Source organism: Hypanus sabinus, chromosome 16 (assembly GCF_030144855.1).
Source record: "Hypanus sabinus isolate sHypSab1 chromosome 16, sHypSab1.hap1, whole genome shotgun sequence".
NCBI lineage: Eukaryota > Metazoa > Chordata > Chondrichthyes > Myliobatiformes > Dasyatidae > Hypanus > Hypanus sabinus.
The window spans coordinates 11,564,089-11,589,626 of NC_082721.1; the positions used below are offsets into that span (position 1 = coordinate 11,564,089).

The 25,538-nt window shown below is 38.5% G+C and overlaps 1 protein-coding gene across 2 annotated transcripts in view; it reads left to right on the plus strand.

The window, feature by feature from the left end:
- stk11 (serine/threonine kinase 11) overlaps nt 1-25,538 on the plus strand; it is a 144,227-nt gene that overhangs the window by 13,357 nt on the left and 105,332 nt on the right. For both annotated transcript variants that reach the window (XM_059991140.1, XM_059991138.1), the window contains exon 2: nt 24,418-24,501. In XM_059991140.1, coding sequence (XP_059847123.1) covers nt 24,418-24,501 — 84 coding nt within the window. The remainder of the gene's footprint in view (nt 1-24,417; nt 24,502-25,538) is intronic.

The following is a 25,538-nucleotide window of genomic DNA, read 5'->3' on the forward strand; positions in this document are numbered from 1 at the left end:
CATCTATGTTCTAGCTAGTCATGGCCTTTCTGAATACAACTCCCTAATCATTAATGATCCTGCTTTAGTTAAAAATGTTTAGTACACTCCTATAATGATCTGATTTACTGCAGGTATAACCATTTAAAAACATTGCTCTGCTTACTGATGTCTATTGTTATAGAGTTAGTAACATTTAAAATAAATATTTTTAATTTTACAACCTTTAAGATGCAAAAGATGATCTGTTCTCCCCATTTTGAAAATTTCCTTGCTTTTATTTACTTTCTTGTGGAAGAATTTTAACTCATGATTTACTAATGCATTTGTTTTTATGGAGTAAGCTGTTGTTCTGTTTATTCCATTTAGTCTGCAGTAATTGATAAATATTTTGCCACTGATTGGGTCTAGTGAATTAACATTATAAAACCAGTATTTAAGGACTTTGTGTTTCTAAATTATTCCTGTAACCCATTAAATCCAATTTCCCCTTTTCCAGCAGTGGCTGTAAAATCCCTCCTTGAGCATATAAAAGACATATACATTCAAATCTATCAATGCAATTATAATATAACAGAACAGAAATATTCTTTCTGCATTAGGAAGAAACCTTTCATTTCTTCTAGGCCAAAAACATCAAACATTGGTGTATAACATGTAATGGAAACTGTAATTCTCCGTTTATAACAGGGATTCCCACATTTTTTTTTCGTGACTGGATGCTTACCATTAACAAAGGGATCCATGGTCCCCAGGTTGGGAACCTCTGTCCGATAACATTGCCCAAGATTCCTTACACTTCATAATTAGCCAAAATATTAATCTACATATCTGTGGTTTCCACTAAACATAAAAAAAATGTAAAGAGCCATCAGATTACTTGTAACTGGAATAAGTGGAGAAATCAGAAAATTACACAGGATACGCTGGACAACAGATTTTTTTCGGAAGTGTTGCTTCCTCAGACTTGTTTATGATAGATTGTTTGAAGCTGATCACAAATCTAATTTCAGACTACTTGTATCACATAGGAATTTGGAGAAGAGAAATTAATCAAATACAATGTGTTTAATTGCATAATTGTGCTGATGTTGTACAGTAGTTCAACTAAACTAAAATTGTTTTGATGATTTTCATTTGTAGTAATTGTCTGAGATTTCTCGCTTATTTGTCCAACAACAATCAGCCAGTATTGATGGATTCCGGTTGACCTGATAACCATTTCTTCCTGACCACAATGTCCTGGTGAAATCGTTCTTCATTCTTGTTACTGACAGTGCCAAGATTTGCAGGGCAGAAGTCTAAATGGAAATGCAAAAAAAAAAGAATCTTTAGTGACATGTTGCAATTCATGATTTTGTATGCTTGAAGGATGTTGTCAACCAGATGCACATAGTTTGGTGCTCTGTAGTTGTCAATAAAAATTTCAATGACATTGTTGAATATCCTGAATGCCTTCCATGCAATTTTCTTCAGTCCCACTAGAAGTTCTTCGAATTGCCTGTCATAGATGACTTGTTTGATTTGTGGACCAACAAAAATGTATTCCTTAATCTTGGCATCAATTATTCTGACTTGAATTATGAATTGAAATTAAAAATATAGGAAATTAAGAAAAAAAGATATGTGAGGAGAATTTCATGGTGATTTTCATGAGCAGCAGCCTAAAATGTATAACATACACCCAAAAAATATTCAGGAAGCAAAATATTTGTTGTACAGTGATATTGTTAACTATTTGTTTGGGATTCTTCAGAACAGGAGAGCCTTCTCAGCAAATGATTGCCTATCCCAAAATATCACTTCCAATCTCAAAAGCTACACAAAGGCAGCTCTGCAAATTGAATGCAACATAAGAAACATTCCACAAGGGCAACAAACAGAGAAAAAACAAGTTCGACAAGATAGTCAGATATAAAATGACACTGGTGAACCATCACCCAGTGTGTTTTCTCCCCCCCCCCCCCCCCCACAATAAACATGCAGTCACCCCAGTTTGCCAACTAGTACCATAGGTTTGTGATTTACATTGTGTGGAGTTCATTTTAAGACTTGTTGCAAATCAGCAGAAGAAAATCTGCTAACTTATTCACAACCCCATTTCACTGTTGGCACTTTGTAGAATACTAACAATAAACCCTGTTAAGATTAGCCCCTTGGAGACCATTGGAGGTATGTTATGCTTTCTATGGAAAAACAAGTGATACATAAACAGCTAAAATATTATCTAAACAAAGTGTCTAATAAAGTTTCTTTTTCAAAGACCCTTGAGATCATTGCTATATTGAATGTAGACATGCCTCTTTAGCACAAAGCCTGTGCAGATGGTAATAACAGAAAATCTTAAAATACTGTTCCTGCAGGGAATATAACTATATAAGCAAAATATGAGATTTTATATAAGTTTTCTCTTCAGCCTCTATCCATCTTGTTACAGCTTGGAGTTGTAGCACCTTTAATGTTCACTTTCCATTGTATCCGATATCACTGCAGGTGGTTAACTTCAAATGGAATACATGGATCTTATCTTCACTTATCTGCAACAAAAAATCATTTTATACCCACCCCCAGCTGCCAAATACAAATTACCAAGAATAATAACATCAAAATGTAAATTAAGTATTTGATTGTTATTTTCAGCCTCACCTTGCTCAAATCAATGCACAAAAAATAAATAAAATTAATCAACATTGGTCATGTAATATTTAAAAGGTTTCAAGAAACTTTTTCTTATTGATCTGGCTGTTCTTTGTTCTGTTAGAAGCTTGTCCACTAGATTTTAATTTTGTTTAGATCTGAAGGTCTGAAATTTCCATCAATGCAAATTTTATAAATTATTATAACTCCTGCACTTTGTGATTTATAAATTCTGATGATCCATCATCCAGTTGTTCTTTGCTTCATTAATTCGTTGAGAATATGAGTTGGAGTTTGGATTGCAAATGGGCTGGTTTACAGAGTACAAGGTTTGCGGTCTGCACTGTGGGCTGATGTCGAAGTCTGGAACTCAGGAAGATTTGCAGTCAGAGCCAGGATCTAGCATCTTTGTATTTACTGTATTTCTGTCAGGGTTCATGGGATTTTCTTTTACTACTTCACACAGTAAAGTATTGAAATACAAGTGTTTATAGGTATTATTGCAAGTAAATTAGAGTGTTATAATTGTATTGATTTATTAAAGTTATTGTATAGTGGAGATTTTAAAAATCATGGGTTGATATGTTAGCAAAACCAGAGTTGTCTTCACAAACAATAGGAAATTAGTTTCAGAGTTTTATTCAGTCTGAATTTGTTAATGTTGTATGTATTCTAACGTGTTTTGACATACACTGGTTAGTGAGTTATTATTTTAGATAGTTAAGAGGAGCTGTAAGCTGTATGATGCTGGTGATGTTATGGCTTTGTCTGTTGTACTAGTTTATAGCTAAGCTGACATTATTTAAAGAAAAAGCTCATGGATTTGTAACTTGGTGCATTAGAACAAAGCATCTTCCATTTTCATTCCCATTATTCCCATTTTAATAGGCTCTGCATAATTCTGTTTTTAAATAATCTATAGGGATCAATAATCTTAGAGATGAGTCTCAAGTCGGTTGTAAGCGGCAAATCATTCTAAAATATTCACAAAATAAATTATGACTCAAATCCCATTTTATTTTTCTATTTTACATTGACATTTAATAATAGGTATTATGTTGTTTCATTTTACTTTTTAATAAAAAGGTGCTTGATTCAAGATTTTAGTTTGTCCAGCATGTTTATTAAACAAGATCCATAGTTTTTCTCTCTAAATACTTATCAAATACTTTTGAATGAAAGAAGCCTCATCTGTTGTACCTTACAGATTTTGTTGGGTTTCAGTTCTAGCTACAATACGTGCAGTTGAAACAAATTTTTATGCACTAATGCAGTGTAAAGGTATAATAACTTCCAAGGCCAAATATTCATTCTGGTTTTTCTATCATGAAGTATATGGTCATGCACTTACCCAAATATTCTGTCAGAAAATGTATGGTCATGTACTTTGGTAGAAGAAATGAAAGGGTTTACTATTTTCTAAATGGAGAGCTAATACTGTACAAATAACTGAGGCGCAAAGGGACTTGGGAGTCCTTGAACAGGATTCCCTAAGTGTTAATTTTTCAGGATGAGTCTGTGGTGAGGAAGGCAAATGCAATGTTAGCATTCATTTCAAGAGGACTAGAATGTAAAAGTAGGGACGTAATGTTGAGACTTTATAAAACACTGGTCTCTTGAAGTATTGTGTGTAGTTTTGGGTCCCTTAGAAAGGATGTGCTGAAACTGGAGAGGGTGCAATGAAGGTTCATTAAAATGATTCCAGGGTTGAATGGCTTGTCATATGAAGAGCATTTTGGTGGCTCTGGGCCTGTATTCACTGAAATTCAGATGAGGGGTGACCTCAGTGAAACATAGTGAATGGTAAAAAAACCTTGATAGTGTGGATGTGGAAAGGATGTTTTCTATGATGGGCGAGTTTAAGACCAGAGGACATAGGCTCAAAATAGAGGATTGTCCTTTTAGAGTAGAGATGAGTAAGAATATCTTTAGCCAGAGAGCGGTGAATCTGTGGATTTTTTTGCCACGGGCAGCTGTGGAGGCCACATCTTTATGTATACTTAAGGCAAAGATTGATGGATTCTTGATTGTTCAGGGCATGAAGGGATATGGGGAGAAAGCAGGATATTGGGACTGAGAATAATTAGATCAACCTTGATGAAATGGCAGATCAGACCCGATGGGCCAAATGGCCTAATTCTTCTGTATCTTTTGGCCTTTTTCATTCACTTTCTTGTTTATAATCCCTGTCATTTACTGAAGTGTTCTTCCTATTCCAGGATATGGCTGTGCGTTTGTCCTGCTATTGCTGAAACACCAGAGGCCAACCAAATTTAAGTAATTTTAACTTTGAAGATTCTTGACAGCTCTTTAATCTAATTCTGTCTACTTTCCATCTGAAAATGGTGTTGCACAGCTGGCTGTTCTGTTTCTCCCTGACATTTGTGATATGTGCCAGAAAAGGCTGCAATACATTAAGCATGATGACTGGAGATCCAAGGAATATTGGACTAGAAATTACAATGTTCTGTGCATTAATTCTAAGAATAAACGGGATAGATTAAATATAACACAATTTCCACAATAGGAAATGCTGTCACAGTCCTTGAATCATGTGGCGTGCTTGTGCATGAAGGCCACTGAAAGCATAAAAGGGACCTCACTTGCTACAGTACTCTGCAAAAGTCTTACATGTGACTTTTGCTGTACTGTATTTGACAATGAGCAGTGGAGAGAGAGTCTGTAAATCCGGCACGAGGAAACAATGATGGCACTGTCGAGGGTAGAGCAGCACGGGTGGGGGTTGGTTGTGGGTGTGTATTATGCCCTGAACAATCAAGAATCCATCAATCTTTGCCTTAAGTATACATAAAGATTTGGCCTCCATAGCTGCCCGTGGCAAAAAAAAAATCCACAGATTCACCACTCTCTGGCTAAAGATATTCTTACTCATCTCTACTCTAAAAGGACAACCCTCTATTTTGAGCCTATGTCCTTTGATCTTGTGGGTGTGAGGGGAGGAGTGTCAGGGCGAGGGTGTGGATGGTGATGGCACGGGCACAGACCCTGAGGCACTAAGTAAGGTCATTTGATTCCAAACAATTGGTTTATTGGTCATAACAGAATGTCTTTCTGGTGCTTCCTACTCCCTTCCCCTTTTCCCAACCATAATTCCCCACCATAATTCCCCTCTACCTTTTCCCTTCCCGCTCTCAGTCCACAGTAGAGACACATATCAAAATGAAGTTTATCATCACTGATATGTCATGATTTTTATTTTGCTGCAGTAGTACAGTGCAATACATAAAATTACTACAATACTGTGCACATTTGGTATGACTGGACTGCATTTTAACCTTGGGGTTCTCACTGGAATATTATGTATTGTTATTGGAGAGTGTGCCTCTAAATATGATCATAAACTCTGTGATAGATCTAAGGTTCCTTTGAGTAAATGCAATTTATTTCTTTTGGAGCAATTCTAAAAGGGGTTCCAAGAACAGCCCCATCTTCTGTAATTGCAGAGAATAATGTATAAGTGCTGAAGCATTTAAAACCGCACTAAGTCAAAGCTGCTAGTTGGATAATTCATTGTAGTTTTCCCCCTAAAATCCCCACCATTTCTGAAAGTAGTCCGGCCAATTGGATCTGTTCTGTATAACATTAAGAGCACTGTATATGTATAGCAAAGGCTGTGAGGTCAGATAACATCTCAACTATCTTCCAAAGGCTTGTCCTTCAGAGCTGGCTGTGCCTTTAGCCAAATTGCAGCACTGGAATCTGTGGAAGAAGGGGAGTTGACAATAGCATTGATCTGCCATGGATATTGAATGGCAAGGAAGATTTTGAGGCTCTACTCCTTTGTACTCATATTTTTAAGTCCGTCATACAAAATACCTTAGGATGTTCTCAGGATGCTATCCTAGGCCCAATCATGTTTAGCTGCTTTGCCAATGATCTTCCTTCCATCAGAAGGTCAGGAGTGATTTAGCTGATGGTTGTCTGATGTTTAGTTGTATTTATAACCCTATAGAAAATAGTCATTTCGGTTTGCCTATAGCAAGAACTAGGGAATGTTTGGACATGAACTGATATCTGGCAAGTAACACTTGTGATACACAACTAGTAGTGTGTAGTGACAATCTCCAACAGTATTGAGTCTGACTATCTTTACTGATACAAAATGGCATTACCATAATTGAGACCATAGCATCAATGACTTGGAGATCCCTATTGACTAGCAGTCAAATTGGACAAGCCACATTAATGATGTGGTTACAAGAATAAATGCTGTTGGCAAGCTTGTGATTTAAATGTGTGGGGAAATTCTGAGCTAACTAGTGCTAGTGGAAGGAAATGCTATTTATGTGCAGAATTGCTGACATTTCCTCCCATACTCTTGACCACTTTCTGTGTGTGTTCTGATGAGTTCATTTCATTTCCTGTCTTCAATTACTTGCTGGAACTGCTCTATTACGGAAAGAGAGAGGTAGAATCTAGAACTGTGGGTCACTACTTTTAGAATAAAGGTTTGTCCAATTAAAAGAGTTAAGGCAAAACCTTTCTTGAGGAGGGTTGTAAATTTTAGAGCTCCTCTTCTTTAAAGGGTGGTTGAAGCAGAGTCCTTGCATTTGTTTCTATGGCAGAGCTGTATAGATACATAAAGGGGCGAAGGATTACCATGTAATCCAGACAATCCAGTCGTGAATTAATTATTAACTGGCAGAGTAGGTTTGAGGCTCTTAATTTGTGTGTTTCACTGCATCTTGCATCAGTAAAAGTTATAACAAAATCCAATAATACTGTATTTAGGAATTATTTCCTACTTGGGTACTTGCAAACCATCAGTTTCCAACCATCAGTTGGTTAGGGACCATTTGTTGAGGAATGTTAGTTTAGCTTATTTGCTGTTAAAGCCAATGAATTTTTAAACATAGTTCTGAATGTTTTAATAGTTTTCATATGAACTAAAAGAAAAATTGTCATGACAAAATGGATTCCGTTGATATACAAATACAATGGAAATGTATGTTGAGACGACACTATCAAATCACCGGGAAAAATTAACTTAGGAAGTTAGATGGTTTTTATTTAACCCCTTCCTTTTGACAGACAGATAGACATACTTTATTGATCCCGAGGGAAATTGGGTTTCGTTAAAGTCGCATCAACCAAGAATAGTGTAGGAATATAGCAATATAAATATATAGCTTTCCTCTTGGGGCGATTTGAATTTCGTATCTTAGGGTAATTTTTTTCACTACAAACAGTGGTAAAGATAATAAACCAAAAACCAAGTTCAATAATATGGGTACATGAAAACCTTCATGTACAGTATGTGGTAGTTTTTAAAAAGACTCAACATTTATTTAGCTCTCCTAGATTTAATTTGCCAATTGATTTGTGTCTTCAATTTTGCATCATCTTTAGAATTTGATTCAATTTTTAACCTTACTGCACCATCATTTCACCTTCAAGCATTTAAAAATAATATTCAGTATTCAGACAATCAATGGTACAATAATATTGTGAAATGTATGTACTTTCATTCTTTCATTCTTGGAGGTGGTATGTGACGTCTTCTTTCCTTGAGCAATTACAATTATGACATCCTATAGCCTTTCATTTCTTTGCAATAATTTATTTGAGTACATTTTCTCTTGGAGATTTTTAAATTTTTCAGTCATTGTCACTAGGAGAAGTTATTGAAAGTGGCTTTCACAAAATTGAATTAACTCTAGATGTCTACACTCACCGTGGCACTAAGATGGCAGCCAGACGTGGTGACTCATTGCAGACTGCTCCAATACCAATAATAAAGTGGTTTTACTGTAAGGCATCCAGAATTGCAATGTGATGATGCTGGATGATTTGGATTAATCTACCTTTCACCTCACAAAACTGGTAATTTGTCCTTAACTTAAGAAAATCTGCAGATGCTGGAAATCCCAAACAATACACACAAAATGCTGGATGAACTGAACAGGTTATGCAGCATCTATGGAAGTGAATAAACAGTTGACATTACGGGCTGAGACCCTTCTTCAGGACTGAGAAAGAAGGGGGAAGATGCCAGAATAAAAAGTGGAGGGAGGGGAAGGAGACTAGCTGGAAGGTGATAGGTGAAGCCTGGTGGTGGGGAAGGTAAAGTCCTGGAGAAGAAGGAATTTGATAGGAGAGGAGAGTGGACCACAGGAAAAAGGGAAGAAGGCGGGAACCCAGAGGGAAGTTATAGGCAGGTGAGAAGAGGTAAAAGGTCAAAATGGAGTGGGGGTGGGAATTTGCTTACAGGAAGGAAAAGTCAATATTCATGTCATTAGGTTGGAGGTTACCCAGACAGAATATAAGATGTTAAGACCATAAGATATAGAAGCAGAAGCAGGCCATTTGGCCCATTGAATCTGCTCTGCCATTCAATCATGAGCTGATCCAATTCTTCCAGTTATTCCCATTCCCACTGCCACTCCCCTGCTGCCTCCCCATATTCTTTGATGCTCTGACTAATAAAGAACCTATCTGTCTTTGCCTTAACTGCACCCAGTGATCTGGCCTCCACAGCTGCTCGTGGCAACAAATTTCACAGATTTACTTTCCTCTTGAGTAATTTCTCTGCATCTCTGTTTTAAATGGATGTCCTTCAATCCTGAAGTCGTGCTCTCTTATCCTAGATTCCCCTGCCATGGGAAATAACTTTGCCATCTCTAACCTACTCAGGCCTTCTAACATTCAGAATGTTTCTATTAAATCCTTTCAAACTCCTGAATTCCAGGGAATACAGCCCAAGAGCTGCCAGATGTTCCTCAAATGGTAACCCTTTCATTCCTGGAATCATTCTCGTGAATCTTCTCTGAACCCTCTCCAATGTCAGTATATCCTTTCTGAAATAAGAAACCCAAAACTGCACACAATACTCTAAGTGTGGTCTCGTGAGTGCCTTATAGAGCCTCAACATCACATCCCTGCTCTTATATTATGTATCTCTAGAAATGAATGCCAACATTGCATTTGCCTTCTGCACCACCAACTCAACCTGGAGATTAACCTTTAGGGTATCCTGCACAAGGACTCCCAAATCCCTTTGCATCTCTGCATTTTGAATTCTCTCCCAATCTAAATAATAGTCTGCCCATTTATTTCTTCCACCAAAGTGCATGACCATTCACTTTCCAACATTGTATTTCATTTGCCACTTCTTTGTTCATTCCCCTAAACTAGTGGTCACCAACCTTTTTAAGCCCAAGATCCCCTACCTCGGCCTTAGTGAAAGGCAAGATCAACCCCAAATCGATTAGTTACACTCATGCGCGCTAGGGCAGAAAAGACTGGAACTAAAACCCCGCACCCCAGAAGTAGAAATAATGTACGAACACCAGGGGTCACCACGGACTGGTTTAATATTGACAATATTTTTGCGGACTGGCCAACGGGGGTGGGGGGGGGGGTGTTAAACACGACCGGAATACAGCGATACTGGAAGCAGGTTCCTTACGTCCAGTCTATTCCGCAATTTAGTTTACGTGGCTCTCAGCACTTAGCTGCTGTCCTGCTTGCTCACGTTTTTTCTGCTGAAAAAAAACTCAGCGGGTTTCTCTTTAAGTGCAGGGAGCTTGGACTCAGGGTACCAAAGCAGTTTTGAGTGCTCATTGCCTCATTAGATGACCTCCCGCTGCCAGACGCCTTGGCCAGGTGCGGTTGTCCCCGTGCAGGGGCCGCGGCAGTCAGTCCAGAGAGAGCGACCGACCAAGCAAAGGGTGTGACAGGGCCTGCGCCTGCCCCCCCTTGTAGGATCTATCGGCCGACAAAAGTTTGGCTTGAGAGATGACTTTCAGTAGATCGCAGCGAGGTAGCTGCTCTGCTATTTACAAAATCCTGAGCCCGAATTAGGTCGTCTGAATATCTTAGCACCAGGTTCCCCACGAACGTTCGGTGTACTAAACAGGTTCTCAGTGGCGGCGCAAATCTGTCCGCGCTCCAGGCCAGTAGCAACGGCACTTCCCGCCGGCCGTGTGAGGTGGCTGGTTACCTGATGCCAACCAGTGATCCCTGGCGCGAGGGTATCACTGCGTTTAGGTGACTGATGACCTTGCGTGTATTCAAGTTCAACAGTGGGCGTGACAGGGAATGAGGAAAGGTGCAGCTGACTCATATAATTTCATATCGTCAAATTGTATTGTTTCCTCATGGCCCGGTGGTTGGGGACCACTGAAGTACACTGTGTAGTGCGTGTTGGGGCGGCGGGGTACACACTGGGCAGGAAGAACGGAATTAAAACCCTGCAACCTGGAAACAGTCTCTCAACAGTATTTGTGTATTTCTTTTTTTTTTCGGGATCTACTGGGAAAGATCGACCAGTCGATCGCGATCAACGGGTTGGTGACCACTACCCTAAACTATCTAAGTCTCCCTGCAGGCTCTGTTTCCTCAACACTACCTGCTGTTCCACCTGTCTTTGTATCATCGGCAAATTTAGCCACAAATCCATTAATACTGTAGTCCAAATCATTGACATACATCATAAAAAATAGTGGTCCCAACACTGACCCCTGTGGAACTCCACTGGTAACCGACAGCCAGCCAGAATAGGATCTCTTTTCTGCTGACCAGCCAATGCTCCACCCACACTAGTAACTTCCCTGTAATTCCATGAGCTCTTAACCTGCTAAGCAGCTTCATCAAGTCAAGTCACTTTTTGTTGTCATTTTGACCATAACTGCTGGTACAGTATGCAGTAAAAACGAGACATCATTTTTCGGGAATATGGTGCTACATGAAACAATACAAAAACTACACTAAACTATGTAAAACAACACAAAAAACTACTCTAGACTACAGACCTACCCAGGACTGCATAAAGTACACAAAACAGAGCAGGAATTACAATAAATAATAAACAAGACATTAGGCACATTAGAGGGTAGTAAGTTGGTGTTTGTCCAGGCTCTGGGTATTGAGTCTGATGGCTTGGGGGAAGAAACTGTTACATAGTCTGGCTGTGAAAGCCCGAATGCTTCAGTGCCTTTTCCCAGATGGCAGGAGGGAGAAGAGTTTGTATGAGGGGTGTGTGGGGTCCTTCATAATGCTGTTCCCTTTGTGGATGCAACGTGTAGTGTAAATGTCAGTGATGGCGGGAAGAGAGACCCCGAAGATCATCTCAGCTGACCTCACTATCCGCTGCAGGGTTTTGCAATCCGAGGTGGTGCAATTTCCGAACCAGGCAGTGATGCAGCTGCTCAGGATGCTCTCAATACAACCTCAGTAAAATGTGGTGAGAATGGGGGGTGGTGGTGGGAGATGGACTTCCCTCAGCCTTCGCAGAAAGTAGAGATGCTGCTGGGCTTTCTTTTTCTATGGAGCTGGTGTTGAGGGACCAGGTGAGATTCTCCGCCAGGTGAACACCAAGAAATTTGGTGCTCTTAACGATCTCTACCGAGAAGCCATCGATGTTCAGTGGAGAGTGGTCGCTCCGTGCCCTCCCGAAGTCAACAACCATCTCTTTTGTTTTGTAAACATTCAGAGATGGGTTGTTGGCTTTGCACCAGACTTGTTTGCCGCTGCACCGAGTCAAAGGCCTTCCGAAAATCCAAGTACACCACATCTACCGCATCTCCTTTGTCTACCCTCCTTGTAGTTTCCTCAAAGAATTGCAGTAGGTTAGTCAGGAAGGAGTTTCCTTTCAGGGTTGCTCCTCCACCCTGAGGGTGGTCTCATCATAGCACAAGAATAGGCCATGGACCAGCAGGTTGGAATGGGAATCGGAATCGGAATTAAACTCTCTCTCCCTTGTCCTTGCCTCTAAGTTTCAGGCATTTGCTGTCTTTGCAAGTTTGGTCCACTTACTTATAGTTAAATGCAAGTACTCAACAGTGAAATTATGAAGGCTCATTCCAGCAGTTGAAATGGTGATCGGAATTTTAAGAAAACCCTTACAGAATGATTCCACTTTGTGGCAGGGTTTTTATCTGCTAAGGCTGTACCAGTTCTTCATGAATGCTATTTAGCTAAGGTCTCATTTTTGCTCTTGTTCTTCCTCTTCCTTGCAAATTCATGTTTGATTTTTTTTTTGTTGCTGCCCTTTAGTTTCTCTCTGTTTTCATTCCTATAGTTAATTTGAGTTTTAATTCATCCTCACTGTTCCTTTCTTGATCTTTAAATCTCTTTGGTTAAGGAGCTAAACCATAATTTCTGTCATAAACTGAGTTCTCAGATCCGACATAATCCTGTGGCCTCAATATTATGAGCTTTGTTAGTAGTGATTGTAGGGGAAAGGTTTGAAACTGTGAAGGGATATGTCTGGTAGAGCATGCCATTAGAAAGACTGCTGCAACAAAAACTGAGCCTGTGCTTGTAATATCTATTTTGAAAATATGCTGTTAATTTTGCCAAGAATGCTTCAAGGCATGCAAAGTTTTTCTAGCTTTAGGGTGTGTTAGTACTTGTTAAAATCTAAGTCCAAGCCTAACTAAAAATAACAAAACTTATTATATTCTTTTGGGTTTTGTACATTAAAATTGATATTATGTATTATGTAATATTGTTATAAGTGAAAAGTAACATTTTGGCATTGACTCCAGAATGAAAAGTATTATACTGTAAATAGCTCCTGTTGCGGAATCATTGCAAGTAATAAAAATGATCCATTTTTTATTTCCTACTCCAGTTTACACACATTAATTAGTTTATAAAACATAATATTTTCAACTAAAATTTTATGGGAATTTCATGTGATTCAAGAGACAATATCAAGCAACGTTCTGGTGCTTGTTTCAACAGAAATGCTTGTTTGCATTGGATATCCCTTTGCCTGCATGAATTCACTCTACTGGATACTTACTTTTCAGAAAGGGGGGCTGGATCCTGCCCTAGCAGGGTATTTTGCTTACTGGATAAATAGACTGTTTCAGACTGGAACATGGTAATCAAAATTTGTTCTTTTCATTTTGTATCTAATGTAAAATAGAACTGACAGTCTGAATCAGCAGAATAGCGAACTATTGTACTCTGTCCATTAACAGAGTGGCACATTATGATGTATCTCAACCATCACAGCGGGGAAAATACTTGCATTTGCATTAAACTCATTCCGTGTTGTAGAATCTAGCAAAATAAAATATTAAGTATTAATCCTTTTCCTTGGGATAACATACGAGTTGAGCTCAACTTAATACAGATGAATACAGGAAAACTATAAAAGACAGAAATTCTGCCAATAATTTTCAACATGAATTTTGTAGTGTGGAAATTTTTAATATGGCTAAAATAGGCATAAAAAAGCAGCAGAGCTTTAATATTGCTAATACTTAATTAAAAAAAAAACTGCATTAGAACTCCAGACAAATGTAACATGTTATTGCAACTAAATTCAACAGCCAATTATTGGCTAGAGTTGAGGAACAAATATTTCAGGTTGTTGCTGTTAGAGATGATCTCTGCATGAAGACATTTTGCATTATTGATATCTACCCTTATAGAATTCTCAAATTACTACCCAAAAATTTGAAATTCAGCATAATTAACACATTTAAATCTCATGGAATTCATTTGAAGCTTTTGGGGATGGGGGTGAGGGGACATGGATGATGGTTTGTAATGGAAGTTAAATAAAACAACCCAAAGTTAGTTTTTTAAAAATATCAATTTAGGTATCTTGATGTATGTTCAGATAACATGGGTTCAAATTATGGAAAAACACATTGTGGCTCATTTTCTAGGAATGTAACTCCTTCCTGAATGATGTACTAGCTAAACACCATTGGAAAAAAATCTTGCTTTATTTTGTTGCCCAATTAGAATCTTAAGGCAAATGTTATATACCAATATGAATCTTCCAAAAGAGTGAGCCCAAGACTGTTGATTGACTCTTTATAACTTAGTTGACTATTTGAGTCCTTAGAAAACTTGCAGGTTTAACTGATTTAAATCCTTTGCAGGGATAATAATTTCTGGACCCATTGAAACATTTAATTTCTATGAACTTGGTTGGCCTCCAAGTACTATATGCACATGAAGCTTTCTCCAGACCTGGCTAATTGTGGTTGGAGTGCTGTACCAGTGGGAAGGTGCCTTATTTAATGTCCATCTGTCTGTTGGAGACTAGTAGCAACAATTTGATTGCATTTTAAGGCATCCCTTTCTTCCCCCACCCACTGTATGTTATTTGTCTCCATTTTCTCATAAAATTTTATAAATTTACAATACAGTGTTCTTGCCAGCATACAAAGGTGCAATTTGGGTAAATCCTCCTCCCCACTCGGAATGTTCTTCCCAATTTTACCTGTGAGGCAGCGTCTAGGTGCTCTGGAAAAATAATTGGCAAGTTGAGCACCAGATCACTACACACCTTGAAGCCTACCTCCAAATAATGCAGAGATACTCCAGAGCAGTCCAGAGTTGTTGCCTCGTGCATCAGTGGTCTTCTGCTTCTTGCCTGACACTGTTGACATCTCTCTCTCTCTCTCTCTCTCTCTCTCTCTCTCTCTCTGTCTCTCTTCCTCTCTCTCTCTCTCCCTCTCTCCCTCTCTCCCTCCTCTCCCTCCTCTCCCCCCTCTCCCCCCCTCTCCCCCCTCTCCCCCCTCCCCCCTCCCCCCTCTCCCCCCCTCTCCCCCCTCTCCCCCCCTCTCCCCCCTCTCCCCCCCTCTCCCCCCTCTCCCCCCCTCTCCCCCCTCTCCCCCCTCTCCCCCCTCTCCCCCCTCTCCCCCCTCTCCCCCTCTCTCCCCCTCTCCCCCCTCTCCCCCTCTCTCCCTCTCTCCCTCCCCCTCCCTCTCCCCCCTCTCTCTCTCCCCCCTCCCCCTCTCTCCCTCTCTCTCTCATATATATAAATTTTATACCAGAGTCCAAAGGCGCATTGTTGGTGGAAAACTCCTGAGGGCGGATTGTCAGATTGTTATGCAGTCCTACAGTCTCCTCATCGCTGAGGGGAACACTGATTGCATGATAGAGCCTGATCTTCCACTTCAGCACCATCTGTGGTGTTTATTCATGGTGTGGTGGAAACTGAGATATTAATTACTGAATTAAAGTTGGATTGACAAGTGCATGGATAGAGTTGCACAGTAATTCTAGGCTGCAACTTCTGGGCATTTTATTTATTTAGTAAGTAGGTCCTTCTTGCCCTTCGAGCCACCCTGTGCCTGCAACCTTGATTAGTCCTAACCTAATCACGGGACAATTTGCAATGACCAATTCACTTACCTGGTACATCTTTGGACTGTGGGAGGAAACTAGAGCACCCAGGGAAAATCCACACGTTCCTTGGGAGAGGGTGGGGTTGTGTATACAGAAACTCCTTACCGAACGGTGCCAGTATTGAACTCTGGAATGCCCCGAGTTGAAATACTGTCGCGCTAACTGGCAAGCTACTCTGGTGCTCATGATTGGGGGCAGTAGATTCTGTTCAATAATATCTCCTCTTCCAAATAGAATTACTGTAGCCATTCAGACTTAATATTAATAATCTCAGAGAAACAACATTTCTGAAATGGAAGATTTCTATCAAGCCTGAAACATTTCTTCAGTGACTTTAGATAACTACTCTGCATTCATGCTTATTACATCTTTTAATCATTTATCCTTTCTCTTCTTTCTCCAGCATTCGGGGTCTCACGACCAGACTATGTAACAGTTTCTTACCCCAAGCTATCAGACTCCTCAATACCCAGAGCGCGGACTGACACCAACTTACTGCCCTATTGTCTTGTTTATTATTTATTGTAATGCCTGCACCGTTTCATGCATTTTATACAGTCCTGGGTAGATCTGTAGTCTAGTGTAGTTTTTTCCCCTGTTGTTTTTTTACGTAGTTCAGTCTAGTTTTTGTACTGTTTCATGTGAAACCATGGTCCTGAAAAATGTTGTCTTGTTTTTACTGTGTACTGTATCAGCAGTTATGGTCAAAATGACAATAAAAAGTGACTTGACTTGACTCCTCCCAATTTACCCCACTCTCACTTTCTCTGTTTTTTTTTCTAACCTTGACTGTACTTAGTTCTTTTGCTGCCATTTTATGTTTTAAAATCAGGAATCCAGTTGCTGTCACCTTCTATGGTTTCAGCCCTATAATCTCCATAATGGTAACTTCAATTCAACAAATCCTTTTTTCCCCCCTTTTTTGGGGGGGGGGTTAAGATGATACCACAAATTCTGGACCCTGCTGGCCATCACTGTATCCATGTGCATCATGTTCCCCCAAAAAAGAGAGCTGTTTTAATGTTTTGGGAGATAGTGATGTTGCTCTTGTGGTGTAGTGGTTGGCAGTATGTGACAGTTGTAGAGTTAAGGTGTAAAGGTTGCATTTTGAGGTTGTAGTGGAGAATATTATGTTCAGTACAATTCATGATAGCTGCGAGTGTATGTAGCAAGTGGTACAATTGATGGAATTTGCTCCTGCATAATTTTATCATAAGCATAAGCATAAGAAATGGTACCCGGCTATAAACAAATGGGCTTTTTCCAATGCTGACAAAATAAAATATTTTGAGGAACTGAAGTCTGGAAAAGCTGCACATTTGATTTTTCTACTGAAAATTCTCAAAAGGTTTGAGTGAACATAATAACGTAATGGCAACAACCACTTGGCGAGACGTGGATTGTTTGGTTTGGGAAATGGAAAGGGCAGTGAAGTAATTCAAATCTCAATGTGCAGGAGATATTACTTATCAAGATCTGACAGAGTGGCTGATGCAAGTGGGAGAAGTAAATATTAACGATTTAGTTTAAAATTCCCAATTGTATTTAGTTGATCAAATAACTGGGGAGAAAATGACTAAGTAGAGTTTAATGCTGTCACATTGTGATACATAGATTAAGGAATATTGCTGAAGTTGTGCCTACTTTTTAATGAAAAAAATCATTAAAGGTGTTGACTTATTTCTGGAATTGTTGATTAATGTTTGACAGGAATGCCAATCAAACAAACTTGAATGTCAAAAGCATTTTCAAGAAGGGAACCAGGGATAATCCTGGAAACTATAGATCAGTGAGTCTCACATCGACAGTAGGGAAGTTATGGAGAGAGAATTCTTAAGGATAGGATTAATGAGCATTTGGAAAACTATGGCCTAATTAGGGAGAGTTAGCATAGCTTAGTGGGGTGAAGGGGAGGGGGCAAGTTGTGTCTTACTAACTTGATTGAGTTTTTGACAAGGTGACAAAAGGTGATTGATGAAGGTAGAGCTGTGGATGTTGTCTACGTGGATTTTAGTAAAGCGTTTGACATGGTCTCTCATGTGAGGCTCATCCAGAAGATTAAAATGCGTGGCATACATGGTGCATTGGCCATTTGGTTTCAGAACTGGCTTGCCCATAGAATAGAAAAAGGAACTGACCGATAGGATTTATTCTAGCTTGGAGTTCCGTGAGTAGTGGCATCTCCCAGGGATCTGTGCTGGGACTTCTGCTGTTTGTGATTTTATATAAATGACCTAGATGAAAATATGGATGGCTAGGTTAGTACATTTGCAGATGATATGAACATTGATGGTGTTGTGGATAGCTTAGTAGACTGTTACAGAATACAATGGGATATAGAGGAAGTTAACCCAGCCAAATATGAGGTGTTGTATCTTGGTAGATCAAATGCAAGGAGACATGTACTGTTAACGGTGAGCCCCTTAACAGTGTTGATAAGCAGAGGGATCTTGGGGTCCAGGTTCATTGCTTACTGAAAGTGGCTACATACTATAGGTTGATAGGGTGGTTATGAAGGCATATGGCATGCTTGCCTGCATTAGATGAGGCACTGAGTTCAAAAGTCAGGAAGTTATGTTGAAGCTTTATAATACTCTAGTTAGGCATATACAGTAGTTCAGGTTGTCCCAATACAGGAAAGATGTTGAGGTTTTGGAGAGGGTGTGGAAAAGGTTTTCCAGGATGCTGCCTGAATTAGAGGGATTGTGCTAAAACAAGAGGCTGGACAAACTTTGTTTATTTTTTCTGGAATGGCAGAGGCTGAGGGGAGATCTGATAGAGATTTATAAGGTTGTGAGAGGCATGGCTAGAATAGACAGACAATATCTTTTTCCCATGGTTGAAGTACCTAATTCTAGAGGACATGTATTTAAGGTGAGAGAGTGTACCGGTAATTTCAAAAGAGATGTGAGGGACAAGTTTTTTTACAGAGGGTGGTGGGTGCCTGGAATGGGGTGGTGGTAGAGGCATCTACGTTAGTTAATGTTTAAAAAGGCACACAAACATGAGGAAAATGGAAGGATATGGACGTAGTGTAGGCAGCAGAGATTAGTTGGCAATTTGATTACTAATTTAAATGGTACAACATTGTGGGCTGAAGGGCCTGTTCCTGTGCAGTACAATTCTATGTTCAAAGTCAAAATCCTGTCTGCAAAACAACCATCCAATATAAAGAAGATCTGTACTCTGTAAATTTTCCACCAAAATTTCATGTAAATGAGGAGCTCCAAACCAAGTTGCACTATAACTGCCTGTTGGAAAGTATGCAAGATCCAGAGTGACAGGAGACATGTGGTTAAAAATATATCTTGTTTTAATCCCTTAATTACATAGACCTTTTTCACACGTATAAGTATAACATAATGTGTGAGTCATTTCTAGTGTTGATTCCATTGTAAAGTTCATTATTGGTTTTAAGTTCTCAGGGAATAAGATGTTCTTTTACTGCTCTCTTGTGGCATGGAAACTGAACTGTTGCTATCTTTTTAACTACGTTTTCTTGTTTGACTTAGTTTAAATGAACAATTTAGATAAATGGCTTTCCAACAGGATGTAGCTCCTGAAAGGAAGGATGAAAGCATACTTTGGCAATGTTAAATTTGAAGCAAAAGGTTTTAGTGTAATCTTAAAAACGTGTAATATTGTGACGATCCTTGGCCATTTCTTGTGCCAAGGAGAGGCTACCCTCAGCGTGGAATAGCAGCACCTTATATTCTGTCTGGGTAGCCTCCAATCTGATGGCATGAATATCAGTTTTTCCTTCCAGTAAACAAATTCCCACCCCCCTTCCTATATTTCCCACTATGGTCTACTCTCCTCTTCTGTCCTCCCCTTCTTCTCCAGCCCTAGACTTTTTCCACTCACCTGGCTTTACCTATCATCTTCCAACTAGCTTCCTTCTCTTACCCCTCCCCGCACTTTTTTTATTATGATGTTTTCCTCCTTCCTTCTCAGTCCTGCAGAAGAGTCTCAGCCCAAATTGTCTATTATCTATTCATTTCCATCACTGCTGCCAGACTTGCTGAGCTCCTCCAGCACTTTGTGTGTGTTGCTCTGGATTTCCAGCATCTGCAGACTTCCTTGTTTTAATAGTTTAAATGTATTGTTTTTGGTTTTATAAGTTTTCATCTATCAATTTTCTGCTTTCTTTCTTTAATCAAAGGTTGGTTATTTGGGCAGTAAGAGTCTAAGTGTTTGGGTAAAGGTGAAAATTTGTCTTACTATTTTACATTTTTTAAAGTTTTTTTTTCTTAACCAAGTTATTGCTGAAGAAAATCTATGGAAAGCTCAGAAAAAACTTTTTCTATATCTTTTGCATACTTTTTCAATGCATGTTATCTATAGAATTTTTAATAAAATCTTATTTATTTTAGAGATACAGTGCAGAACAGGCCCTTCCAGCTTTTCGAGCTGCGCTGCCCAGCAACCCTACATGGGACAATTTACATTGACGAATCTCAGGGTTGTATATATACTTTGAAAATAAATGTCCTTTAAATCTTTGAATCTTTGACCAATTAATCTGTTAACTGGTACGTCTTTGAACTATTGGAGGTGTTACGAACCCCGTAACTGGGTCACTTACCAGCAAAGATAGAGAGGTCCGTTGAAGTCTGATGGTACTATTTTTAACCGTATTTATTGATAAAGATACACAAAATTAATATCAATGCAAACATACAGATAATATACGTCGTCAATACTAAATCTAAAAGCGCGGGTATAATAATAATCAATAAGAAATAGCTCTATCGTTTTCTAGGGGGTAATGTATTGTCCGATGGAAATATAAAAGTCACTGTTTGTTCGTTCAAGCTGCAGCATTTTGTTTTGAGAGAAAGACGCGTTAAACTTGCCCAGTCCTTTTATGATGCCAATCCTTCAAGAGTCTTTGGGAGTTGGTTTCCCCGTTGTTAGCTAAAAGCTGTTCTTCCGTGGTAAAAGCCACCGGTTCCGGGGCAAAATGGAACCGAACGCACGTGGCCTCCTCCCATCGGCTTTCGCTATTACGGGATCGCTAGCGTTTCTTCTGGTGTGTCTGAGGGGCTGTTCCCACAGACCCTCTTTTATCCTGACTCACAGGGTCTCAGATGTCAATCAGGTTGGGTGTGATGCAATCCCTCCCTCAACCAGCCCACTTTGCCTGAGGGCTTCCACGTAGCACAGTATTGTAATACACAAGTTCGTCTCCAAGAGACAATGGCCGTTTCCCGTAGCTTTATATCGTCGGGGAGGAAAACAAGACATTCCGCACGTCTCTCTCTCACTTCCTGGGTCTCCTGACCCAAATCAATAGTGATCTTGCGATTCTCACAAAGGAGAGGGCTACCCCACACCCTTCGGCCCCTCAGAGCTGTGGTACATTCATAACAGAGGAAACCCATATGACGCACAAACTTTGAATGAATGAATGAAATTAATTTATTTTGGTTGGTATAAACATAACAAAAAGCATAATTTACAACAATGATTTCATAGGACAAAATTACAACAAAAAACATAAATATTCTTTTAAACAGACCGAAAGGGTGTAGGCTGAAGCTACAGCTTATTACGCCTACCGCTCTTACTTATACAACAACATATTTGGCATCGATCATCACATCAAAAAAAAAATTCATAATCTTTTAACACAAAATCCAATTTGAAATATCATTTATTTACATTACTCCCATTCATTTTAAATCATGTATATTAAATTATTTTTAAATTATTTTTTAAAAACTTAAGTGTAGTGCATGTTTTTAAATTCTTACTACAACTGTTCCATAGATTCACCCCCTGACTGAAAAACAATGATTTTTTACATTAGTTTTTATCCTTTGTTTTTGAAATATACATGTTTCTCTCAAATCAAGTTGACTTTCTCTCATTTTAAACAACCTTTGGATAGTTTGTGGTAGCTGTCCATTATTACTTTATACATAATTTGTATTATTTTAAAAGCTACAAAATCTCTGAATTTTAAAGTGTTTAGTTGAATAAGTAGTGGATTGGTTGGCTCATAACAACTTGTCTTATTTATAACTTGTATAACTTTCTTTTGGAGTAGAAAAATTGAATTTGTATTTGTTTTGTATCTATTTCCCCATATCTCTACATAGCAAGTCATGTATGGGATTATAAGTGAACTTACCGAAGATGCCAGAATTGAACTCTGAATTCTGCCCTGAGCTGTAATAGCTAACCGCTAAGCTACATCATGCCTCATCTAGGCCACTCTGCCCAAATGTCTGACGTACCAACAAGAGAGATGAAATCATTGACCAGGTTGACTTGAAATATATTGTGTCTTCACAGTACCTGCGTCTATACTTGGATCTTGCAGATTTCTCCCGAACAGAGTATCACGTTGTTAGAGTATCTTCTCAACATCAACAAGGGCAACGAGATGGGCCAATGAAATATAGAAACATAGAAAACCTGCAGCTTAATACAGGCCCTTCGGCCCACAATGCTATGCCGAACATGTACTTACTTTAGAAATTGCCTAGGGTAACCAATATCCTTCAAAACATTTCACTTAACTATATCTGCTACTTCCAGCATGATATCATTATCCCTCTGCTCCGAGATACCTCGTTCCATTCTGTTAGCTTCCTCTGTCACTGCTAGTCTTTCTTCTCACTAAAGGTACCCAGCTGAAATCCTAACTTATTTGCACTACCTTCAGTTTTGAACTTTACACTTGGTATACTGTTTGTAGTTTCAAAGGGAAAAGCATTGACTGCTGTGTAGAGTATCATTCAGTCTGCAACATAACTCTGATCTATCGGTTGTCTGATTATCTGACTTTGATGTATAACATGCTTCAATGAAACTCAAAAGGGCCTCTGATCTTTTGCTTACAGCCTTTTGGACTTTATACTGAGTTAAAATTTCAACTAATAATTCAACTAATTATTTGCATCTTTCCTTGCCCCCACCTTTTCTTTCTTGGCCCATTAACTATTCCCGTTTCCTTTATTATCTTTTTTTAGTAATTTAATTTTTTCCTCCCTTCCACCCTTTCATCAACGTTTCCACATGTTACTTCACCCTTCTTGCTGCACACAGTTCCTTCTGTTATGCTTCCTTAAAATATTTTATCATTTTAACTTTTGGTGTTTTTCATGATAAGTCATTTAATTTTTGTATTGCATTTCAGGGTTACACTACATTTGCCTCATAGAAGCTATGGTTCAAATAAAATACATTTTATAGGGCAAAACCTTCAATATTTAACCCAACACCACTAAAACATATTACAGGTTGAGTACTTCTGATCCCAAATGTTTGGTGCCAGAAGTGTTTCGGGTTTCAGATTTTTTTCAGGTTTTGGAATAGTTCATGAATTAGCTTGGGATCACCATCATATGTACTACCTGGATGCAGATTGGTCTTACTCTTGTTCATCACATGTATTATTTAAAAGTAAAAATTATTACATGCCATTAATATAATGTGTGCAGGTTAACAAAAGCAGCATAGCCGCATCGGGGGAATACCTGAATCATCTGTTGAACAACAAACAATGGCAGGCTTTCGGTCCCTACCTATGATGCCAAGTTTTAATTAAAAGGTTACAGTACACTGTATTTGTATTTTACTTTTTTAAGGTTTTATGTAAGGTACAAAAACAATCAGCGTCATAGACTTGTCCTGTTAGATTTTCATCAACAACACTTTAAAAAAAATTAATGTTTTTATACCTAACAAATCAGCACCGTAGACTTATTATGGTGTTAGATTTTTGTCATCTGTAGATGTTTTAGAAATGTATTGCCATGCCTTTTCTTAAATTTCTGCAACCAGCCTGCTGAATATTCACAATTACTTTAAATTTTCAGTTCATTGTGATAGATCTAGGCTTGTTTCATGATCGGCTTACTATTAAGCAGCATATGTTTACTCTGACACTGATGAATCGACTCTTTCAATACTCAATGGAGATATTAATTTTTTGCTTTATACAGTGTTTTTCTATGTTTCATTAACTTCTGTTCATTATATATGTGAGGTCACTTCTCACAACTGCTTGTGGTGCATAGAGACCTGCGCATCTCCTGGGTACTTCCCAGCGTCTAGTGGAATTTTCTATTTGTGACATCAGTGTTCAAAGAAAATTGGATTTCGGAGGCTTTTGGATTTTGGAATTTCGGATTAGGGGTATTTGACCTGTAATTACTAATTTGAATTCCTTAGGAACTTGTATGTAGCAGTAGCTACACTGTAATTGGGAGGAATGAATGATGTTTACAAATGCAACTAAATTTTTATTGCAAAGGGTATTTATTATAAACCATATATAAACTCATGTTTTGAACAAAATATCCGTTTGAGCATATAATATCTATTTTTGCACTTTATTGTCTCAAAATAAAAATAGGAGTTTTGTGGCAACATGTTGGCAATGAATATTTGGTTTCTATCAGTTTTCTGTGTAACTATGAACAATTTTGGCACTTCCATATGAACTTGGACTTCCTAGGATATTTCTGGCTCTCTGCTTCTAACTAGATTCTTATGCCAGAGTTCTGAGCAGGTAAGCACGATGTTTGATTGACACCAAACAGCCTACATGTGCTACTGGCCACTGATTCTGGATGAATACATTTATTAATATAGCCTTAAGAGGAAAGACCATACTAATGTAAAACAACTTTTAAAAAAACAAAATCATTTTTTTTTTATTTCCAGGGAAATCCAGTTGCTCAGGAGACTACGACACAAAAATGTAATCCAGTTGGTAGATGTGCTGTATAATGATGAAAAACAAAAGATATATCCTTTTTTGGTGGCATATTTAGTGCTGAATTCTTCAAAGTAGACTTGTACATTAAATTATAAGTTCATGGGTTACCTAAGGCCCATAATTCTTTAGATTGGAGTAAATAAAGTAATGTACAAAATGATGCTTTGAAACATGAGAACTATTATACTGGAAATTTGAATGATATATGGCTAAGTTAGCCAAAAATGTGCACTAATTTCCCATGCATTTAAATGAACATTTCCTTACGCTTTCCTCAGCATCAAAGTCAAGTACATTTAAAAGTTTGCTTTGTAAATGCCCCAGTACTTTCAGTTGACAATTCACGTTTTTTTTTGTAGATTCTTCTTTCAGTAGATGTTGATGTTTAATCATTATAAGGATTGAAAATACGTAAACATGTGTCTACATTAATCTCATTCTTAATTTTTCAGAAATGAAGATAAATTAACTTCCAATAGAGTTTCATGACTGAATAAAACAGTAGCTCCAATTTTGCTCATTCTTACATTTGCCATGAAGATGCTCTTGCCCTCTCATGATCAAACAAAATTGAATTAGCTTTGCTCAAAGTTAACTGGTTACACTTTGGAGCAATGTCAGGGCCTGGTTAATGTCATAGATGCTGTGTGAGTTGATGAGAACAATCCAGGAATGCAGGTAACAAGGTATCCTCCTGGTTGTGTCATCTGTGAAGTCCCTAATGGTTGGAAGCATTCAAAACTAAAAGAGTTAACTTTTCTAATAATTAACAATTTAACAAAATACTAAGTTGTTTGTAAATATTTTTTGGTAACTAAAAGCATAACAGCATGTTGAATTCTTTTTTGTCAGGTGTATTATTCAGCTTCACAACCATTACATTTTTATTCAAGTAAATGAACTTACAGATCCTATATAAATAAGACTGCAAAAATGGTATAGAATTTCACCAAGTTCCTATTTTATTTCAGCACTCCCACATTGAGTTTAGGGGAAGAGTATAGTGAATGATTCTGTAGATTTGTGTTAGCAAATTTGGGCCACCTTGTCCAGAGCTTTCTAACTT